At 42.4% G+C, this 23,615-nt stretch overlaps 1 protein-coding gene across 2 annotated transcripts; it reads left to right on the forward strand.

Moving 5' to 3' along the window:
• The first annotated feature begins 3,413 nt into the window (after window positions 1-3,413).
• Window positions 3,414-22,876, forward strand: LOC139377287 (schwannomin-interacting protein 1). 2 transcript variants are annotated; one of them, XM_071120294.1, is made up of 7 exons: window positions 3,414-3,495; window positions 8,988-9,100; window positions 14,893-15,010; window positions 15,266-15,469; window positions 20,769-20,892; window positions 21,188-21,281; window positions 21,617-22,876. In XM_071120294.1, the coding sequence occupies exons 1-7, from the start codon at window positions 3,490-3,492 to the stop codon at window positions 21,666-21,668; spliced, it is 711 nt and encodes a 236-aa protein (XP_070976395.1). In that variant the 5' UTR covers window positions 3,414-3,489; the 3' UTR covers window positions 21,669-22,876. The 2 variants fall into 2 exon arrangements, with proteins under 2 accessions (XP_070976395.1, XP_070976394.1); XM_071120293.1 differs by lacking the exon at window positions 3,414-3,495 and adding an exon at window positions 6,776-6,896.
• The last annotated feature ends 739 nt before the right edge of the window (window positions 22,877-23,615 follow it).

A 23,615-nucleotide genomic window follows, 5' to 3' on the forward strand; every position in this document is an offset into this window, starting at 1 on the left:
ACTCTTCCAGGCTCTCTCTATCTAGAGCCACACACACCACATCTTGTCTACAGAATGCTAGCTTTTACGTTTTATCACCAACACAAGTCAATTGTCAGCTTCAAGCTATCTCTAGTAGAACCCATGTCCTCAACGCCCAGACTAGCTGCAGGGTGCAGAGTGGAGACCATAAAACACAGCATTAGCAGGACAGAAATATCTTACTGTTCGTTAAGTAAATAATTGTTACATATCCAACAAATAAGGTGAATACATAATTTTTCCCTCACAGATCACTGCCTCATTGCCTGCATGCGTAATGGGTCCTTGGTCAAACGACCACCCCTCATCACTGTCAAACTCTCCCTAAAATACTTCAGCGAGCAGGCCTTTCTAATCGATCTGGCCCGGGTAACCTGGAAGGATGTTGACCTCATTCCGTCAGTAGAGGATGCCTGGTTGCTCTTTAAAAGTGCTTTCTTCACCATCTTAAATAAGCATGCCCCATTCAAAACATGTAGAACTAAGAACAGATCGAGCCCTTGGTTCACCCCAGACTTGACTGCCCTTGACCAGCACAAAAACATGTGGCGTTCTGCATTAGCATCGAATAGCTCCGATATCCATCCTGCCCTGCCTTTATAAAATCTTCGAAAGCCAAGTTAACAAACAGATCACTGACCATTTCGAATCCCACCGTATATTCTCCACTATGCCAATCTGATTTCAGAGCTGGTCATGGGTGCACCTCAGCCATGTTCAAGGTCCTAAACAATATCATAACTGCCATCGATAAAAGACAGTACTGTGCAGCCGTCTTCATCAACCTGGCCAAGGCTTTCGACTCTGTCAATCACCGCATTCTCATCGGCAGACTCAATAGCCTTGGCTTCTCAAATGACTGCCTCGCCTGGTTCACCAACTACTTCTCAGATAGGTCAGTGTGTCAAATCGGGGGGCCTGTTGTCCGGACCTCTGGCAGTCTCTATGGGGGTGCCACAGGGTTCAATTCTCTTGCTGCTGGTGATCCAAAATTAAACTGATTTAGCAACAAAGCCTCCTTCACTCATGCTGCCAAACATACCCTTGTAAAACTGACCATCCTACCAATCCTTGACTTTGGCAATGTCATCTACAAAATAGCCTCCAACACTCTACTCAGCAAACTGGATGTAGTCTATCACAATGCCATCCGTTTTGTCACCAAAGCCCCATATACTACCCACCACTGCGACCTGTATGCTCTCGTTGGCTGGCCCTCACTACATATTCATCGTCAAACCCACTGGCTCCAGGCCATCTATAAGTCTTTGCAAGGTAAAGCCCCGCCTTATTTCAGCACACTGGTCACCATAGCAACAGCCACCCGTAGCACGCTCTCCAGCAGGTATATTTCACTGGTCATCCCAAAAGCCAACACTTACTTTGGCCGCCTTTCCTTCCAGTTCTCTGCTGCCAATGACTGGAACGAATTGTAAAAATCACTGAAGCTTGAATTTTATATCTCCCTCACTAACTTTAAGTATCAGCTGTCAGAGCAGCTTACCAATCACTGTACCTGTACACAGCCAATCTGTAAATAGCACACCCAACTACCTCATCCTCATATTGTTATTTATCATCTTGCTCTTTTGCACCCCAGTATCTCTACTTGCACATCATCATCTGCACATCTGTCATTTAATGCTATATGTAATTATTTTGCCTCAATGGCCTATTTATAGCCTTCCCTCCCTACCCTTCTACATTTGCACACACTGTACTTAGATTTTTCTATTGTGTTATTGACTCTACGTTTGTTTATGTGTAACTCTGTGTTGTTGTTTTTGTCGCACCGCTTTGCTTTATCTTGGCCAGGTCGCAGTTGTAAATGAGAACTTGTTCTTAACTGACCTACCTGGTTAATTAAAGGTTAATTAAAGGTGAAATAAAACAAATAAAAAGACCCACTAGTTGATGCTTATTTATAAAACCCTCTTAGGCCTCATTCCCCTCTATCTGAGATATCTACTGCAGCCCTCATCCTCCACATACAACAGCCGTTCTGCCAGTCACATTCTGTTAAAGGTCCCCAAAGCACACACATCCCTGGGTCGCTTGTCTTTTCAGTTCGCTGCAGCTAGCGAATGGAACGAGCTGCAACAAACACTCAAACTGGGCAGTTTTATCTCAAACTCTTCATTCAAAGACTCAATCATGGACACTCTTACTGACAGTTGTGGCTGCTTTGTGTGATGTATTATTGTCTCTACGTTCTTGACCTTTGTGATGTTGTTTGTGCCCAATAATGTTTGTACCATATTTTGCTGCTACCAGGTTGTATTGCTACCATGATGTTGTTATGTTGTGTTGCTACCATGCTGTGTTGTCATGTGTTGCTGCCTTGCAATGTTGTTGTCTTAGGTCTCTCTTTATGTAGTGTTGTCTCTCTTGTTGTGATGTGTGTTTTGTTCTATATTTATATTGTATTTGTTTTTTATTTTTAATCCCAGGCCCCCGTCCCAGCAAGGAGGCCTTTTGCCTTTTGGTAGGCCGTCATTGTAAATAAGAATTTGTTCATAACTGACTTGCCTCGTTAAATAAAGGTTAAATAAAAATAAATAAATAAATAAAAATGATCTCCAAGTGTATATGACATGATACACTTCCAACACACATTTTTATACCATTCTGGTCTTGACTTTATCACTCGGAGGTGGTTTAGTCAATTGTTCAGTGAATTATGCTTGTGTTATTTTGCCAAAATAATGCCTAGACTTACACAGTTATGTTTTACACTAACAACCTGGGTTTATACCCGGTTGGACTTTTCCCTCTTCCCTTGCTTCAATTCCACATTTTGTCCACTATGGGAGAATCTCAATTGCATACTCCTCGCATGTTCTCGCCTTGCTTCCTTCTCAAAACCCATTGAAGGAGAAGGTCAGAGGGGCGGGACCTATGGATTTTCTCATCTTCTGGATTTTTCATTTCCTTTTGAGGAGGTGAGAAGAAAGGACACCGGTCTCTTCTTTGTCTTCATTGTCACCTCCAGTCGTATCATTTCCCTCCTGACGATACTGTTTGACTACACGAAGGCCCCTCTCGTTCACCCCATTCTGTCCACCACTATATATTTTCATATCTACTCTACAGAACACACACACAGACAATTGAACATCGCTGTGTCGTCATCCCTGGAATTGAGTCACAAGAACTACGGAACATGAAGTGTCAGCGTCTTTGAAAGTCTAGCATAGATCAGGGGTTTTGGTCTTCATGTATCTTTACTTGGAAGTCTTGAATGTCAGCTGGTTAGTTGCCGTAGGGCTTTGAGTCTCCGGCTCTAGTGATCCACGACGGATTCTGGAGATGACTAATATCCTTGGGCGATCACACTACATCTCTCCCTGTATTGTCCAGAAGCGGTCTTTACATCCGGCTCAATGGTTTCACTCTCGGCTCATCGCTGTCCCTCGGTGGGTTGGCATTTCGATCACTAGTCTCTTCAGAAGCAAGTGTGTCTCTGCAATGACTGTAAGTACCATTTTTTGTGTTATTTTTGGCATGGGTAATAGATATGTGATGGCATGTCAGAATTACATTATATGGCTCCATGATACTCACATGGTAATTTGATTGTTTGCTGACCGTTCTCTGTCTTTGAGTAACACTGTCGTAGCAACACTATCGGTACTCTGTGAGCCATCACTCTGAAAGGATGTTTAAATACAGTATGTTCAGATGGAGATCCGGTCAGCTTTTTGCTGCTCTCTCAACGTCACATTAGATGTAATCACGTATGGGGGCCTATTTGTGAGCGACGTATGATGTTGCACAAATGACATCAGAGCCTAGTGTAAACCTTTGCTGTGTTGCCTAATGAGAACATTTGCATACCAAAAGCACTCCTTTATCCATCTTCATCCTCTTCCTCTCAGGAAAATGGGGGAAAGGATGGAGATAAGAATTGACCTCTATCCCAGGCCTGCCTCAGGCCCCAACCAAGAATTCAGCCCCACCCCCATGCTTGAACCAGGCTCTTTCCACAGTCAGGGTCATTTAATGGAGGACTTTGACATGGATGTAGAGGAAGAGGGCTACAGGAAGAAGGTCACAGGGCAGTGGTGCGAGTGCAACAAAGATGCATGTGAGGAGATGGAGGAAGGAAGAAGAGAAAAGGGCAGAGGCAGGATGGTTAACAGTCTGAGCTGGGCTGATGAGCTGCAGGACATTCTCATTCCTGTGGCTGAGGCTAACTGTCAAAGGAGAACAAGCAGATCATTAAACATTACTGTAAGTGCTCTCTCTCTCTCTTTATCTCTGTGTTATGATGGTGGTGATGAAAGATAGAGTGTGTGTGTGTGTGTGTGTGTGTGTGTGTGTGTGTGTGTGTGTGTGTGTGTGTGTGTGTGTGTGTGTGTGTGTGTGTGTGTGTGTGTGTGTGTGTGTGTGTGTGTGTGTGTGAACGGATTGTCCAGTTGATGGCACTGTTTTTCTTTAGTCCCTTCCACTCCAACACAGACTGAATATAACACAGCATACCTCAGCCAGCCAGTGATAGAATAGAGTAAGCAATTAGCTGGAAACTGATCCATCCTTTGACCAATCAGAGGTCATGAGGAAGTGGGGTACCATTAAAGAGTGTTGTGACACATTTATCTTGTCACTGGGTTTCAATTGTACCATGTACCACTAGTATTTCCTCTAAAACTCTTTTATAGTCACAGTATATCGCTAATAGATGAGGGGAAGTGATGGAGTATGACTCATAGGTTAATTCGTTTAATCAGCCACAGTGAGCCACTGCTGCATAGTGACACAGCAGCCTCTGTGTGTGTGTGTGTGTGTGTGTGTGTGTGTGTGTGTGTGTGTGTGTGTGTGTGTGTGTGCGTGCGTGCGTGCGTGCGTGCGTGCGTGCGTGCGTGCGTGCGTGTTTGCCTTCTATGTGTCTTATGATTCACTACACGAGGAATGATGGTCAAGAAAGAAGACCAATTCTCCAGGAGGAAAACAAGCAAAGTGTACACTCAAAAACATACAGGAGCAGTCCAAAGTTTGGACACACCTATTAGCCTGGTCTCGCCACCATTGATTTTGTTTGTCTTCCATTCACTCCCATCCTAATTCTTTATCTATCTCAACATGTCCTTGAATTTCTTCCTTCACATTTCTCCATCATGCCATCTTTCCGTGTCACACTCTATCAATCACGGTGTTCCCATGGTGGAATGGAGAGATAGAAAGATGGAGGTATAGAAAGACAGAGAGATTTGAGTCAGAAAAGGATATTCATATGATAGGTAAGATACATAAAAACCTCTATGTAACTGACAATCTCTTAGAAAAAAATATAAACTATTGGAATCAAGACTTAAAAATCTCTAATAATGGCACAATCTAGAGGGAAAATTGGAACATAAATAACGAAATTACAGTTAACAGAAAACGTAAGCTTAGTTCAGTATGCATTCATGTTTAAAATGTATTATAGAAGAGACGACGGCAGAGTCATGTCTTAATTGTAAAACTAACAATGACTCAATAATCCATGGCCTTCTGGGAATGCTATAAAGTCAAAAAGTTATGAGCCGAGTTAGAAAGTTGTCTGTCAGAAGTATTCCAATGTAAATCTACTTTTAATCCGTCTGTCGTTATATTTCAAGACATGGCGTATGAGGGTGCAGTGAGATACCCGATGGGTTGGACGATTCTGTTCTCGTCAATTCTCTTTATACAAAATCTATATACTTAACTGTAACTCTAGCAAATAATATGCTTCATTATCTAAATATTGAAAGGGTGTGGGCGACGGAGAGGAACAAAATGGTGCAATTTGAGGAGATAGGTGTGAAAACAGCTGGGTCTGGGTAGGTTTGATGTATGTCAATTGTATTTTTTTATATCTTTCTTTAACTAGGCAAGTCAATTAAGAACAAATTCTTATTTACAATGACGGCCTACCCCGGTCAAACCTGGACAACGCTGGGCCAATTGTGCGCCCCCCTATGGGACTCCCAATCACTGCCAGATGTGATAGAGCCTGGATTCGAACCAGGAACTGTGGTGACACCTCTTGCACTGAGATGCAGTGCCTTCGACCACTGCGCCACTCGTGAGCCCTTTTGCTTGTGTATGTTTTGTAATGTTAAAAAATGTAAGAAAGAAAGAGAAAGGGGAATGGAGGATACAGAGAAAGAGAGAGACGGAGGAGCAGATAGCAGGTATAGAAAGCAGCAGCCATGCTAAACAGTCACACAGAGGAGAGTAGTGGAGAGCACCTATGTCTTTCCATCAGAGGAGAGTAGTGGAGAGCGCCTACGTCTTTCCATCAGAGGAGAGTAGTGGAGAGCGCCTACGTCTTTCCATCAGAGGAGAGTAGTGGAGAGCGCCTACGTCTTTCCATCAGAGGAGAGTAGTGGAGAGCACCTATGTCTTTCCATCAGAGGAGAGTAGTGGAGAGCGCCTACGTCTTTCCATCAGAGGAGAGTAGTGGAGAGCGCCTACGTCTTTCCATCAGAGGAGAGTAGTGGAGAGCGCCTACGTCTTTCCATCAGAGGAGAGTAGTGGAGAGCGCCTACGTCTTTCCATCAGAGGAGAGTAGTGGAGAGCGCCTACGTCTTTCCATCAGAGGAGAGTAGTGGAGAGCGCCTACGTCTTTCCATCAGAGGAGAGTAGTGGAGAGCGCCTACGTCTTTCCATCAGAGGAGAGTAGTGGAGAGCGCCTACGTCTTTCCATCAGCTGAGCAGAATCTCTCCCCTCCCTCTATCCATCCCGCTCCCTCCCCCTCTCCCTCTTCTTCCTCCTCCCTTCTGCATGTAGCTGAGGCATATGAGTGGGTCTCCTGGGTCTGGCTCACTGCAGTGTATGGAAGGGTAGGGCTGCTGCCTGTACAATGTGCTGAAGAATGGTGCACCAGGAGAAACGTGTTTACCAGGTGTGTGTTTGTATGGTGTGTGTATGTTCTTGTAGTATAATGTGTTTACATGTATTGAAATACTGTATGTTAGGTTCATATAGGTATGTTAGATGAATCTGTGCGTTATGTATTTATGTGTGTGTGATTGTATCACACCAGGGTGTGTCCGTGCGTATATTTTACAAGATTGCACGTCTATTTCCGACTACATATATTAATTAGCCTGTAGTTTTTGGATTGCCATCCTGTCTGTGTACATTTCTGCTGTTTACGTTGTTTGGAGGTGTGCATTTCTGCGTATGTGCTGCTAGGTGTATGTGTACGTGTGAGGTATGTTAGTGTTTCGCCTAGGTGGTGTGTACATTTTGGTGTGTACATTTTGTACAATGCGTGAGACTTTGTTTGAGAGTATGTTAATGCCATGCTTTTTACAGTTAAGATACCGAAAACATCATACAGTGTGTGTTGTTTATGTTTCATATGGGCTGTGGTGTAGATGGTCTAGCTACCCAGTAAGACAGTACCTGGCTGTGTGTAGATGGTCTATCTACCCAGTAAGACAGTACCTGGCTGTGGTGTAGATGGTCTATCTACCCAGTAAGACAGTACCTGGCTGTGGTGTAGATGGTCTATCTACCCAGTAAGACAGTACCTGGCTGTGTGTAGATGGTCTATCTACCCAGTAAGACAGTACCTGGCTGTGTGTAGATGGTCTATCTACCCAGTAAGACAGTACCTGGCTGTGTGTAGATGGTCTATCTACCCAGTAAGACAGTACCTGGCTGTGTGTAGATGGTCTATCTACCCAGTAAGACAGTACCTGGCTGTGTGTAGATGGTCTATCTACCCAGTAAGACAGTAGCTGGCTCGGTCTCCAGTGTGAGGAGACTAGAGGGGGTGTAGTGTTGGCTGCTTCTTCTACAATGGGAGCGTCCATCTGTGATTTATGACGTTACATCACAGCACCATCTAATCACTATGCGTGTGTGCGTGTGTGTGTGTGTGTGTGTGTGTGTGTACACAGCTGATGTGGCACAGTCTACAAGTGGGCTTGAGGAAGTTTGGGTAGAGTCTAAATGTGTTTGTGTGTGTGTGTGTGTGTGTGTGTGTGTGTGTGTGTGTGTGTGTGTGTGTGTGTGTGTGTGTGTGTGTGTGTGTGTGTGTGTGTGTGTGTGTGTGTGTGTGTGTGTAACATACATGTGTGCATACGTGTGTGATGTCCCAAACTGTGAGTGGCCCTGAGGGATGTGGGTGCAGTCACAGACTGTAAACATAAAATCTGGATAGGAAAGTCATGTTTCCCTTGGATCTCTATCTGTGTGGTTGCAGAAGCAGGCCTCTATGAAGAAAGGATCTGTATGTCAACCTAAAAGCTATATGACACAAACAACCTGCCCAGGACACAATGTTCTTTGGATGTAGTGGGTGTAGAGTACAAACAGAAAGAACAAAAAAATAGAGATACAGGTAGATCAAAAAGTAGTCAGACATGGGAGATGGGACAGACCAGGTAAAGAGAGGAAGAGTAGAGGAGAGAGTATATGAGAGTTAAGATGACACAAGATATTAAAGACGAGGACAAAGAAAGATGAGATAAAATCAATGCGAGGTGACTGGACATTTATCTGTGTGTGTGTGTGTTCCGCCTGGCTGCGTTGCTCTTTCCCTTCTCTCCACGACTCACTGAGTCCGCAGTGATTTAGCATCCCAGCAAGTCAGACTCCATTAAAACGCTCCATCCATCCCTTCTTCTTCATCCTCCCTCCATTCCTCCACCCATCTCTTCTCTTTGTGTGCTTGTATGACCATACCCCAACTCTACATCTCTCTATTCCCTTGGTTTAAGCAATAGTATACTAAGTGCTATTCGTTGTTATACTGACTATAGTTTTCACATTTTATTTAATTGGCCCACCTACTATATATTTTAATGTTGTAGGCTATATTTTAATGTTGTCCAGTCATCTTAGTTTTCTATGCCTCTTAAAAATGCCAATGAATTAAAATCCTTCATCTTTATCATTGGGTTGATACCTGTTTTTATCATCAGGATTTTTACTTCAGGTTTATTGTGGTATTGTTGTATTTTCTTCTATATGCCTCCACTAGGCCCAGAGGAATGACAGAGAGTCCATCAGGCAGAAGCTAGCCTTTGGCAGTTTCTATGACGACGAGGAGCCAGCCATCTACACCAGCTGCAGCAAGAATGGCATTTCCTCCCGGTGGGTTTGTCTGATGGTGATAATGCATTAGTATACCAGATAGTGTGCGTGCATGTGTCTGTCTGCTTGCTTGTGCTCTTTATCTGAAATAGGTAGGTTCATTTGGAATTTTGAGTTTAATTTAGTGTGTGTTGTACTATTACGAAATATGGGATCGCCCATAGTTTTAGGACAGGTTTAGCTGCTGCGGTATCAGCATGCGATAATAGCGCCATACTAAAAATATTGAGTCAGTTGTGTTGCATCCTTTCCACCACTAGATGGTGTGATGCTGTGGAGCTCAGTGAGTGTTTGACGTACTTTCTAGCTGAGGTCTAGGATCAGGTCTAGGATCAGCATTCCTTCTGTTAAAAACTGATCATCGTCTCTAGGGGTAGCCTCATTCTACTCCTTGAATAGAGAGCAGAGAGGGTAGAGAAATCAATACACCCCACTCCCTATTTTTTCTTTTTGGGGCGGGACCATTCTGGTCTACTTATTTCCCCTGGTCAAAACATCTCACTGGCGAACGAGGGGGGACAATAAGAGAGTGAACGTTATTTATAATAAGGTTTACATGGAGAAAATCAGACCTCTCTGAAATAGAAATGGATAGCCCTCCCTTCAGCTAAATATATTTTCCCTAAACCCTCCCTGAAGCTTAAAAACAAATGACCCTCCCCTATACAAAAAATAATAATAAAACATAAAGTGGATAGCAGAGAACATGCTTACCTTTTAACCTCACTTCTTGGACAGACCAGAGCCTTAGATATGCAGTTTTAGAAACTGTTCTTTATCCTGTAAGCATTAGATGGCAGCGCATGAATTTTGATAGAGCAAAGAACTGCGGGCCAGAAGGTTTTGGGTTTGCAGACAAACCATGGACAAGATTAGGGGTGGAAATATCTACTTTATAGTAAAAGCATTGCTTGAATCTATCATCATGTTTGCAGGTCCGAGAAAAAATGGCCTTTTATAAAAATGTCATGCAATTCTATGCCATGTACATATTAGCTGAATCTTTTTTATTACCACACAAATTACCGAAATTACAGGCTAAGAATGCACAGAGAGATAGGCCTGTGTGTTCATTTGATCATATTTCTTAATGCCAAATCAGTGTGTCGTGTTTGCAACGAAACTGTCCCTTTTTGCAAATAATTTAATCTGAAATGTCATTAGGAATCTGAGCATGGTACTTTCAAAACTGAGGCCTATCTTTCCACCCCACACAGAGTAGGCCTACTGACGGAAACAAATGAGGCCTATCTTTCCACCCCACACAGAGTAGGCCTACTGACGGAAACAAATGAGGCCTATCTTTCCACCCCACACAGAGTAGGCCTACTGACGGAAACAAATGAGGCCTATCTTTCCACCCCACACAGAGTAGGCCTCATGACGGAAACAAATGTAAGCATTAACTGCTGGCTAACGTTACTCTTCTTCTGTTGCTTAACCCAACGAGAGAAGGTCACAAGTGTTTCCCTAAAAGCTGTCTGGGTTAAAACATACTCCAGGCCTGTTGTACAGGAAGTGAATACCTTAATCAATTGATAGTGACATAATTATACTACTTCCCAAGCAAAGTCCATGTTTTTGTCTCCTCGGCTATAGAAGGTTGTAGCTCTGCATCTGAAAGAAACAAAACAAAATATCCCCATATGCATCCGAGTCACGTCTTACCGGAGTCTTTTACAGCTTGTTTCTAGCATAAAGCATTGCGGGCTAAAGCACTAATGAGATCTGTTTTATTTTCTTCACAACTAACAAGGGGTAGGCCTGTACATTTTAAAATGCTCTTTAACTTTACAGCCCTTCACCGACAAGGAGGAAGGCCATTTAAAGAGTGTATGGCGGGTGGAGGAATTGACCGACAAATCTATGGATATAACAGTTTATAGCCTAATTTAATCTGTAAAACAGGTAGACCGACCTCATATTTCGTAAATAGGAAGAAACAGGCTCCAACACAAAGCCCTCTTGTCGTTAGTAAAGTCTAAAGTCTAAAATTAAGACAGTTTAAATGAATTATGCCTACTGGAATTTGACTACTTTCAGCACCATGAGCTGTCCATTTCGGATTCATTGTGCTGCGGCTGCTGCTTCAAGTTTCAGCACCACAATGTACGTTACTGAAATCTGGCTTAATTGTGAAGAGAATAACTCTGATAAATACATCAATGGCAAGAAACATATTGTTTTTATTCAAATCAGTTTTAGTTAGTAGCAAGCTATCAAAGTAGTTATCTTCACCTCTCCTTCTCAAACTGAACAGAACATAGGCTTTAGACTAGTCTGCACGCAAGAGTACATTTTTTTAGACTAGGCCTAATCATCAATTATTTTCGGGAGAAGCCTTTGACTCTACTCCTGAACTGCAATCGTAGGCCTACAAAGCACAGCCATTGGTTAGGTACAGAAAAACGTTTTTTTGATCAGGAAGAGCAAACAGGCCAGGGCTCAGGGTTGTAATGTCCAATGCAGCCTAGTTTTATTTACACCATCCTAGCAGCTATCTTAGAAATACAACTTTGCTCTGTGCTTCTCCGAGCATGCACTTCGTAGCCTATAGGCTATGGATCATTTGATTGAGACCACACTAAATAGCCTATAGGCGCACATGATAGCAGAGAATCAGAGATGAGGGGCGGCATCGGGCACACATCGATATAAATATCCTAATAAGCAACTAATTCTAAAACACTGAGAAATATAGACATTCCATCAATTACAATTACAAAATACTAAACCCTCCCCTTGACTGAAATGTAATAAGCGATGACCCTCGCCCATTTTCCTCCAGGTAACCATGCTGTAAATTCCGATCCCTCCCTAAGTAGACCAGAGCCAGGTGTTACATCTCTCACGTGAGCATGCCAGATATTATGAAGGATCCATAAACATACAGGAAAAGCATGCTCACAGTACACAGAACCAAAATATAAACACAACAGTTTTGCTCCCATGTTTCATGAGCTGAAATAAAATTTCCCAGAAATATACCAAAAGCTTATTTCTCTAAAATTGTGTGCACAAATTTGTTTACATCCCTGTTAGTGAGCATTTCTCCTTGGCCAAGATAATCCATCCACCTGACAGATGTGGCATATCAAGAAGCTGATTAAACAGCATGATCAATACACAGGTGCACCTTGTGCTGGGGACAATAAAAGGGCACTCTAAAATGTGTAGTTTTGTCACACAACACAATGCCGTAGATGTCTCAAGTTTTGAGGCAGCGTGCAATTGGCATGCTGACTGCAGGAATGTCCAACAGAGCTGTTGCCAGAGAATTGGATGTTAATTTCTCTACGATAAGCCGCCTCCAACGTTGTTTTAGAGAATTTGGCAGTACGTCCAACTGGCCTCACAACCACAGACCACGTGTAACCACGCCATCCTAGGACCTCCACATTGGGCTTCTTCACCTGCGGGGTTGTCTGAGACCAGCCACCCAGACAGCTGTTGAAACTGAAAAGTATTTATGTCTGTAATAAAGCACTTTTGTGGGGAAAACCTCATTCTGATTGGCTGGGCCTGGCTCCCAAATGCCCTCCCAGGCCCACCCATGGCTGTGACACTGCCCAGTTATGTGAAATCCATAGATTAGGGCCGAGTGAATTTATTTCAATTGACTGATTTCCTTATATGAACTGTAACTCAGTAAAATCGTTAAAATTGTTGCATGTTGCTTTTATATTTGTGTTCATTATAATTACCAAGCCATTGAGCAAGTTACTTCCGGGCAACAACAGAACCACTGGCCTAAGGGATAGGGGGATGTTTGGGATTGGCCCTTTGTCTGGAAGCAGCAGATGCCTTTTTAAAATGTTATATTCATGTCAGAGTGTTAGTTTATCCTCCCTGAAATGAGTCATTTAAGCGGAGGAAATCCCACAGGGGGAGACAAGAAAATGTATAGAGAAAGAGCTTCCCGGAAAGCTACATTGTTTTCTCTGTTTTTCACCCAGTAACAGTAACACCAGAACTTCATTCTAAAGGGCAAGATGAGAGTCATTGACTGTAAATGGCTGAACGGGGAAGCATACAGATGTAATAAGCATACAGCACATGCACACACTGATCAATGTAATCTTCTCACACTGACTCATAAATACTCATCAGCTCATAGCATAGTGCAAACACACAAAAACAAATGCACAATGTCACTTAATAACCTGCCCAGGGACTGTGGTTGAAAATTAGCCAGCTGGCTAAAACCGGCACTTTTACTGAAACGTTGATTAATGTGCAGTGTCCCTGTAAAAAATAAAATAAACTCAAACTTCAAATGACACAAATGTCACACACTAAAATACTGTGCATTCACACCACTGAACCCACAAACCCAAAGCAAACTACACCCACACACTAGGTTTATGAGTATAGACACACAAGGTTACGCCATGCCTTCAGAAACGGCAAGTCTCTCTGACGAGTGAACTTGAGTACCTACACCTACACATTTTCCTGGAAAAGGGGTTGGTGTTTATCCTAAATAAAGGGGACCGCCCCTTTTCAGTCCAGTTTAGGGAAGTGCTCATCTGTCTGTGGTAAAGCTACTGGAAATAAAGAAGTGTTGCCTCTTTCTGTCCACTGTTCCTATTGAACGTTCTCTAGTCACATGACCCGTAATTGAGGTCAAAGTGTACCTACCGGTACATTGTAAGGTGGAAATTCCAATGTTAGCATTGCTAACAGGCTTTTAGGGGTTGAGTGCGGTTCCTATTCCTACTTTGAAGCAAGGAGTCTAGGTTTCTACCACATTCTCACATCTTGTTTAGTGAGAGCTTCTTGAATGAATGACGTATGGACTGTTATGGTGACTGAAAAGTCTTGCTTACTGAAGGTGACTGAGAGTCTGTTTGACTCGTCATCACTGTGGCTGAGAGATTTCAATGGTTGAAATTATTATGTCATTTTATGGGTCTGGTTGTTTAATTTACCTTTTTGTTATTGCTTGTGACGATATATGATGTTACCAAACGAAACCGCACAATGCCCAAGGTAACATAGTAAACAAAAATCCGGGACACTCAAGTTAGTATAATATGTTACTGTTGGTATGGTTGCATAAGACAGAAGGTAAATACAGCGAACTTCTAGCAACCCAAAGGCTGTGTGTTCGAATCTCATCATGGACAACTTTAGCAGTTTAGCTAATTAGCAACTTACTACTTTTTAGCCACTTTGGAACTATTTAGCATGTTAGCTAACCGTTTCCCTAACCCTAACCTTAACCCTTTAACCTAACTACTAACCCTAACTCCTGGTCTAGCTAATGTTAGCAACAACATTTCGGGAATTCCTAAAATATCATACGTTCGGTTACTGGCCCAATGCTCTTCACAGCTAGGCTACCTGCCGCCTCTATAACTGGGTTACTGGTGTAAAAGCAATAGCTCCACCTTTCATGTTTTTTGAAAGTCAGACCTCAGGTTAGCGAAGGACAGTGAATGAAATGCAGCCAGGATTTGTAGAGGTTATATGGATCAAGGGTAGGGTTATATGGATCAGGGGTAGGGTTATATGGATCAGGGGTGGGGTTATATGGATCAGGGGTGGGGTTATATGGATCAGGGGTGGGGTTATATGGATCAGGGTAGGGTTATATGGATCAGGGGTGGGGTTATATGGATACATTTGGAATTGAGCGATTATCTCGCCCCCTTGCTTCATCTAACTGTATGCCTCTCCCTCCTGCTCCCCTTTTTTCAGGCTGTGATTTGATTGTTCAATCTATCTCTCCCCCTCTCCTTTTCTATCTCCTTTTCTATCTCCTGTCCCTCTCTCTCTCTCACTGTCAGGCCTCAAAGCGGTGTGAATCTGCAGGTGTGTTTTGTGAATGACAGCAACAGTGACAAGGACAGCGATGCAGAGGACAGCAGGACAGAGACCAGCCTGGACACGCCGCTGTCACCTGTGGTACACGCTAAAGATGTAGATGTGTGTGTGGCGTGTGTTCTCATTCACACAACTGATACTTTGGAACCTGACATAACAGGACTTAACGGGAGAAAAATAAGCTAATTGACTGTGGAATGTGTGTGTGAGCACACACACCAATGTGTTTGGGTTTGATGACTATGAAGTATGCATGTATTTACATTACAATCTATGATTCTGTATAACTAGCATGTGTATGTGTACTTACTGTGATGTATGTGTGCGTCCATCCAGAGCAAGCAGAGTTCATCCCTGTCGGACCGGGACACGGGAGAGGAGGACTCAGACCCCCTGGAGGATTGTGGCTTCTGGCGGGTGCAGCGGCGGCTCCAAGAGGAGGCACGGGTGGCCCTGGCGTTGGCTCGCCCTATGGCCCGCATGCAGGTAGAGGTGGAGAGACAGATCCAGATCCACCGCCGCTCGCCTGTCGCCGACCTGGTCAGTGTGTGTGTTGTAGACCTGTCATTTCTGATAAGTTGACTTGGCTGGAGAGAGAGGACACTTGAGGCCATGGTGCAGTCAGAATAACACATTTAATACCTAGGGTGGTGTAGCGGTCTAAGCCGCAGCTTAAGGCACACATGTCTAGTGTTGACATAGCTTAGAATTAAGGCTACTGCCCTTTGACACAACCTCTATCTTTCCCCATGTCAGAAAAATATGTATTTAGAATTATTCTGGGTACATGCATTTACATTAAATATGCAAGATGCGAGATCAAGTTACATCTTAGATGCAAGGGCATAGTACAAAATGAATAGCATGGTATTTCCGTTTACAGTTGTTGGTGTTAAAAGCACTTGCTAAAAAGCCCTATAATGTAATGGCTAAGAAGCCAATTATTCTCAAGATCAGATGTTGGTTGAAATGAAACTGATACCACTTTCAGTCAAACAATGAGAACAATGAGACTTTTTCATGTTTCCTGGTACAGAGAGTGAAATTCTGCCGTCTCAGCCAGTTCCAGATTGGATTGTCATGAGTTCCTGAGGCCTTTGAGAACTCTTTCCTGTGTGATCTGAGGCCCAGGGTGATGGAAAAACACTTGTACTTCAAACCATTTGAACTTACACTACCGTTCAAAAGTTTGGGGTCACTTAGAAATGTCCTTGTTTTTGAAAGAAAAGCACATTTTTTGTCCTTTAAAATAACATCAAATTGATCAGAAATACAGTGTAGACATTGTTAATGTTGTAAATGACTTGTAGCTGGAAACGGCTGATTTTTAATGGAATATCTACATTATTGTACAAAGGCCCATTATCAGCAACCATCACTCCTGTGTTCCAATGGCATGTTGTGTTAGCTAATCCAAGTTTATCATTTTAAAAGGCTAATTGATAATTAGAAAACCCTTTTGCAATTATATTAGCACAGCTGAAAACTGTTGTACTGATTAAAGAAGCAATGAAACTGGCCTTCTTTAGACTAGTTTCTTCTGAAACTCGTCAGTCTATTCTTGTTCTGAGAAATGAAGGCTATTCCATGCAAGAAATTGCCAATGAACTGAAGATCTCGTACAACGCTGTGTACTACTCCCTTCACAGAATAGAGCAAACTGGCTCTAACCAGAATAGAAGGAGTGGGATGCCCCGGTGCATAACTGAGCAAGAGGACAAGGACATTAGTGTCTAGTTTGAGAAACAGACGCCTCACAAGTCCTCAACTGGCAACTTCATTAAATAGTATCCGCAAAACACCAGTCTCAACATCAACAGTGAAGAGGCGACTCCGGGATGCTGGCCTTGCTGGCCTTCTACGCTCGGAGTCGGGAAGCAAGTACAGGGAGTGAGTGTTTTAATAAATAAAACTATAAACACAAAACGCAAACAACGCCCCAACATGAAACAGAGTCAATAACACCTGAGGAAAGAACCAAGGGGAGTGACAGATATAGCGAAGATAATCAAGGAGGTGATGGAGTCCAGGTTAGTGTCATGAGGTGCTGGTGCGCTTGACGATGGGGACAGGTGTGCGGGATAATCAGCACCCTGATGACCTAGAGGCCAGAGAGGGAGTATACGTGACATATTCCATTAAAAATCAGCAGTTTCCAGCTACAATAGTCATTTACAACATTAACATTGTCTACACTGTATTTCTGATCAATTTGATGTTATTTTAATGGACAAAAAACATGCTTTTCTTTCAAAAACAAGAACATTTCTAAGTGACCCCAAACGTCTGAATGGTAGTGTATGTGCAAGCAATTAACGTATGAGCAAGCAATTAACTTATGAGCAAGCAATTAACTTATGAGCAAGCAATTAACTTATGAGCAAGCAGGTTACTCTTATTATGATTGCAAACAAAGATAATTAGGATATGGCATCCGGATTGGATTGTCCTCCGTCCTCAGTGTGTGTGTGACTATGTGTGTGTGACTATGTGTGTGTGACTATGACAGTGTGCGTGCAAGAGGCCTGACAGGCAGCCGTGGCGGGACAGTGCGTTTATTAGCCTCAGCTGGTCGACCTAGTAATTTACTGGAATAAACTTGGTAGTCGACTTAGTGCTTTTTTGGAACAAGCTTTAGCACTTCTAAGAAATTGGGAGCTACCTAGATGTAATTTTTTATATTTTCCCCGCCCCAAAGATTGTGGTGAATGAGTTGTAAATACGACCATACAGTCATTGTGTGTCAGACCGAGTGAATTCCCCCCTGACTGGAGTTTTACTGAACTTGTTGATGTGTGTGTCAGTACCTAAACAAACAATGGTGAGATGATGGCATTTAAGTTGCCCCGGTCTAAAGAAACTGCTCTGAGATCAGGACAACAGAAAGGATTGAATTATTTGCATATAGAGTGCATTCAGAAATTATTCACACCCCTTGACTTTTTCCACATTTTGTTGTGTTACAGCCTGAATTTAGAATGGATTAAATTGAGATGTTGTGTCACTGTCCTACACACAATACCCCATAAAGTCCAAATGGAATTATGTTTTTATTTATTTATTTACCAATTCATTAAAAATCAAAAGCTGAAATGTCTTGAGTCAATAAGTATACAACCCCTTTATTATGGCAAGCCTAAATAAGTTCAGGAGTAAAAATGTGCTTAAGAAGTCACATAATAAGTTGCATGGACTCACTGTGTGCAATAATAGTGTTTAACATATTTTTTTACGACTACTTCATCGCCACACCCCACACATACAATTATCTGCAAGGTCCCTCAGTCAAGCAGTGAATTTCAAACACAGATTCAACCACAAAGACCAAGGAGGTTTTCCAATGCCTCGCAAAGAAGGGCACCTATTGGTAGATGAGTAAAACATAAAATAAAAATCAGACATTGAATATCTTTCATCATGATGAAATTATTTATTACACTTTGGATGGTGTATGAATACACACAGTCACTACAAAGATACAGATGTCCTTCCTAACTCCCTTGCCAAAGAGGAAGGAAGCCGCTTAGGGATTTCACCATGAGGCCAATGGTGACTTTAAAACAGTTACAGAGTTTAATGAGGATGAAACAACAACATTTTAGTTACTCCACAACATTAACCTAAATGACAGAGTGAAAAGAAGGAAACCTGGACTGGAAAAAAATATTCAAAAACATGCATCCTGTGTGCAATAAGGCACTAAGGTAAAACTGCAGAAAATGTGGCAAAGAAAATGACTTAATGTCCTGAATACAAAGCATTGTGTTTGGGGCAAATCCAACACAACACATCACTGAGTACCGCTCTTCATATTTTCAAGCATTCTGGTGGCTGCATCATGTTATGGGTATACTTGTCATCAGCAAAGACTAGGGAGTATTTTAGAAATTGAATATTGCTAACCACAGGCAAAATCCTAGAGAAAAACCTGGTTCAGTCTGCTTTCCAACAGACACTGGGAGACATTCACCTTTCAGCAGGACAATAACCTAAAACACAAGTGGTCTAGTTACAGTTGTGACTTAAATCGGTTTGAAAATCTATGGCAAGACTTGAAAATGGCTGTTTAGTAATGATCAACAACCAACTTGACAGAGCTTGAAGATTTTAAATAATGTGAAAAATGATGTGCAAGTATTGTGCAATCCAGGTGTGCAAAGCTCTTTGACATTAGAGAATTTTGTGTGTAACAAAAAAATACAATTAAATCCATTTCAATCCCACTTTTTAACACACACAAAATGAGGAAAAAGTTTGGGGTGTGAATACTTTTTGAAAGCACTGTAATCACCCTAACCCCAAAGGCCCAAATACAGTGCATTCGGAAAGTATTCAGACACCTTCACTTTTTCCACATTTTGTTACGTTTTAGAAATTTGTGCGATTTAAAAATATATATATATTTTTTTTTCCACTGAAATATCACATTTACATAAGTATTCAGACCCTTTACTCAGTACTTTGTTGAAGCACCTTTTGCAGCGATTACAGACTTGAGTCTTCTTGGGTATGACGCTACAAGCTTGGCACACCTGCATTTGGAGAGTTTCTCCCGTTCTTCTCTGCAGATCCTCTCAAGCTCTGTCAGGTTGGATGGGGAGGGTCGCTTCACATCTATTTTCAGGTCTCTCCAGAGATCTTCGATCGGGATCAAGTCCAGACTTTGGCTGGGCCACTCAAGGACATTCAGAGACTTGTCCCGAAGCCACTCCTGCGTTTTCTTAGCTGTGTGCTTAGGGTCGTTATCCTGTTGGAAGGCGAACCTTCGCCCCATTCTGAGGTCCTGAGTAGGTTTTCATTAAGGATCTCTCTGTACTTTGCTCCGTTCATCTTTCCTTTGATCCTGATTAGTCTCCCAGTCCCTGCCACTGAAAAACATCCCCACAGCAGGATGCTGCCACCACCATGCTTCACTGTAGGAATGATGACAGGTTTCCTTCAAACGTGATGCTTGGCATTCAGGCCAAAGAGTTGAATCTTGGTTTCATCAGACCAGAGAATCTTGTTTCTCATGGTCTGAGAGTCATTTAAGTGCCTTTTTACAAACTCCAAGCGGGCTGTCATGTGCCTTTTACTGAGGAGGGGCTTCAATCTGGCCACTCTACCATAAAAGCCTGATTGGTGGAGTGCTGCAGAGATGGTTGTCCTTCTGGAAGGGTCACCCATCTCCACAGAGGAATTGCTCAGTTTGGCCGGGTGGCCAGCTCTAGGAAGAATCTTGGTGGTTCCAAACTTCTTGCATTTAAGAATGATGGAGGCCAGTGGGTTCTTGGGGACTTTCAATGGTGTAGAAAGTTTTTGGTACCCTTCCCCATATCTGTGCCTCGACACAATACTGTCTCTGACCTCATGTCTTGATTTTTGCTCTGAAATTAACTGTCAACTGTGGGACCTTATATTGACTGCTTTTTGCCTTTCAAAATAATGTCCAATCAATTGAATTTACCACAGGTGGACTCCAATCAAGTTGTAGAAATAACTCAAAGATGATCTCAAGGATGATCAATGGAAACAGGATCCACCTGAGCTCAATTTCGAGTCTCATTGCAAAGGGTCTGAATACTTACATAAATAAGGTATACATGTATCTGTTATTTATTTTATTTTTTTGCAAAAATTCCCCCAAAAAACTGTTTTGCTTTTTCATTATGGGTATAGTAGATTGAGGATTTTTTTTAAATTAAATAATTTAGAATAAGGCTGTAACATAACAAAATGTGGAGAAACTCAAGGCTGCACTGTATGTTGCCTTGTTTCTCTCTAAACATGACTGTACCTAATGTTCCCCTGCTTGTCTAGTTAATGTTCTAACGTTGTCCCCATGTCTGTTTGTGTGCAGCTGCCCCACCTGCCCCATATCAGCGAGGGTCTGATGAAGAGGAGTCTGAGGAGGGCAGACATGAGGGACATGAGCCTGGGCCAGCTTCAGGTCATCACCAACGACCTGCACTCGCAGATACAGAGTGAGTACACACATGTACGTATGCACACGCACCACCGGAGGCTGGTGAGGGGAGGACGGCTCATAATAATGTCTGGAATGGAATATATGGAATGGTATTAAAACCCATAGAATGCATGTGTTTGATACTATTCCATGAATTCCTTTCCAGCCATTACTATGAGCCCGTCCTCCCCAATTAAGGTGGCCCCAGCCACCTGTGGTACACACCCAATCTACCTTTCATCACCACAATCATAACTCTGTTGTTCCAGGGGCTATGAGGATGTTAAGATAACGTTGTGGTGACGTTGCAGGCCTGAATGAGGAGCTGGTGCAGCTGCTGCTAATGAGAGATGAGCTCCATGTGGAGCAGGACGCCATGCTGGTGGACATAGAGGACCTGACCAGGTGAAGATCATATTGTACAGTACTGTGAACATAGAAGCACACACACACACACACACACATATACACACACACACACACACACACACACACACACACACACACACACACACACACATACACACACACACACACACACACACACACCCACACACACACACACACACTTGCGCACCAACACCACTAATAGCACCACCATTAGGCCTCTGTAGTAACCTTAGTTCTGGAGGTCAAATGCCATGGAAAGTCTACGCTAAAATACAATCTAATCTAATCTAATGATGATTTTTCATGCATTCTTTAATGTACCTGTTATTTGTTGTTCTCTCTTGTCACAGGCATGCTCAGAGCCTCCAGAGACACATGGCAGAGAAAACCCTCTCCAAATAAAACCCATAGTCACTTGTCCCCATCATCACCTATGTCACATGACAGCCAGAACCAACTCAGAGCAGTGGTCAACAACCCTGGTCCTGGAGACCAATAAGGCATGCAGGGTTTTGTTCCAGGTCAGCACTTTCACACCTGATTTAACTGATTAATACCTTTGATGACTAGGCAAATGGTTGATTCGGGGTTGTTTTAGTGCTGGAACAAAAGCCTGGATATGCTTTAACTCTCCAGAACGAGGGTTGTTGTCCACGGCTACAGATGGACCAAACCCAACCGGGAGTCATACAAAGTCCTGAGTTTTAAGAGTTCAGGCAAAACTCCGGGCCCCAGTCATAAACCATGTGTGGTAGTGACAGTTTGATCACAGAAGATGACTAGGGTTCTGTTTGTTGCCCCGCTCAGCCAGTCGTGGTGCTTTGTAGAATACTAAACACACATAGCTGTTTGTGCTGTTGCTAAGGAATTAGCTCCTAGGCTTCCCAGTGTATAAACATTGCGGCAACTACACAGATCTTGTATGAATAATTTATACACACAAATGGATGTAGTACAGCTGTTGTTGCATAATTCCACCTGTTTAAACATTCTGATGTTTTGAAGCTTTACTGGTTGATCCTTGATTTTGCCAAATGTTTACAGACAGATTGCAATGACCTTACTTTTGTCTGCACTTTAAATTAAATGGAAGATAAGAGTCCTTTTGGTGTTTTTTGTGGCAGAGTTCAAATAATGAGGGTGCTTAACTAATATTGATACCCATATGTTCAAAATATTAACAGATTTTTAGGACACGACCAAAGGTCAGTATGTAATTCGATCCCTGCTTTGTGACCCAAATGCTACTCCACAGAAAAACAAATTATTTTAAGACAAAATATTATTGACAAAGTCAAATCTCAATGGTTAAGAACTAAAGATGTCTGAGCTGACTGTTCTTGACACTGGTAAAGTGATAGCTGGTCGGTCTGGACTAAATAAAGAACCCGTTGTTGAGCAGGAAAGAGACTTGGATGCCTTGTGGCCTGGCTCAAGATGGCATCTTTGTTCAGTATGATTAGTCCATCTTCAGCATTTAGAGAGTGTCATTTTCCATCAGCTCTTTTTATTTATTTATTATTCTCTGTCGTATTATACTAAGGTCCTTCAACTGTATTATGCTGCATTCTGAAAACGTTTTGTGTACAGAGATTAAAATTATAGATAAACGTTTGAAGTGCGTGTCTTTATTAGTTCAATGTTGTGTTCTTATGGTCAGTATTGATAGCCATCTGAACCAGATCTAACTGACAGTAGATGAGACAGTCCAAATGAATGAATGAATTGTACAGAAGGATGCTTGGGGGACCTAAGAAGGCTACATTAGCCTACATGTGCCTTATAAATATATATAAACACATAAAACCTATAAATACAAACCAAACTACAAATTGGATAAGGTTAGGGTAGCCTACTAGCTATTTTCTTCTACGGGTGTTAACAATTACATAATTAAATTGGCATTAATGCTATGACATATCTGAATATAGGCAAATGACTGTTGCATGTGTGTGCAAAACAGGCAGCTTCTTCCCTACTTTCTCATGTTGCACTACAATGCTCCAAACACTTATGTTATTGAGTTTTGGCCATAGTGAAAGCCCATACTGAATCATTACCTAGACCTAGGCCTAGCCAACCACTAGAGAGCAGAGGAGGCGACCACATATTTTCTACCAAACTGTGAGAAACTGCTGTGGTTATAGTGGCCACAAACAAAACATCTAATACAATCAACTCAACTGCAGTTAATGTTAATTCCAGTTCCACTCTGGGAAAACGTTTCATTATATTGATATCACTGGCATCTAGGAAAATGACACACTGTGACATTGTTACCTGATTTACTTTCAATTTATATTTTCAAACATTGTTATTGTGGTAGGGAATTCCCTGCTCAGGAAAGTA

The sequence above is a fragment of the Oncorhynchus clarkii genome, chromosome 20 (genome assembly GCF_045791955.1).
Source record: "Oncorhynchus clarkii lewisi isolate Uvic-CL-2024 chromosome 20, UVic_Ocla_1.0, whole genome shotgun sequence".
Lineage (NCBI taxonomy): Eukaryota > Metazoa > Chordata > Actinopteri > Salmoniformes > Salmonidae > Oncorhynchus > Oncorhynchus clarkii.

What these genes read in the sequence shown, in the direction of transcription:
- LOC139377287 (XM_071120293.1), top strand. Translation starts at nt 6,867, where the DNA reads ATGGTGCACCAGGAGAAACGTGTTTACCAG. An exon ending in AAGAATGGCATTTCCTCCCG is followed by an intron (nt 9,101 to 14,892) that starts GTGGGTTTGTCT and finishes TCTCACTGTCAG; the next exon opens with GCCTCAAAGCGGTGTGAATC. An exon ending in ACACGCCGCTGTCACCTGTG is followed by an intron (nt 15,011 to 15,265) that starts GTACACGCTAAA and finishes GCGTCCATCCAG; the next exon opens with AGCAAGCAGAGTTCATCCCT.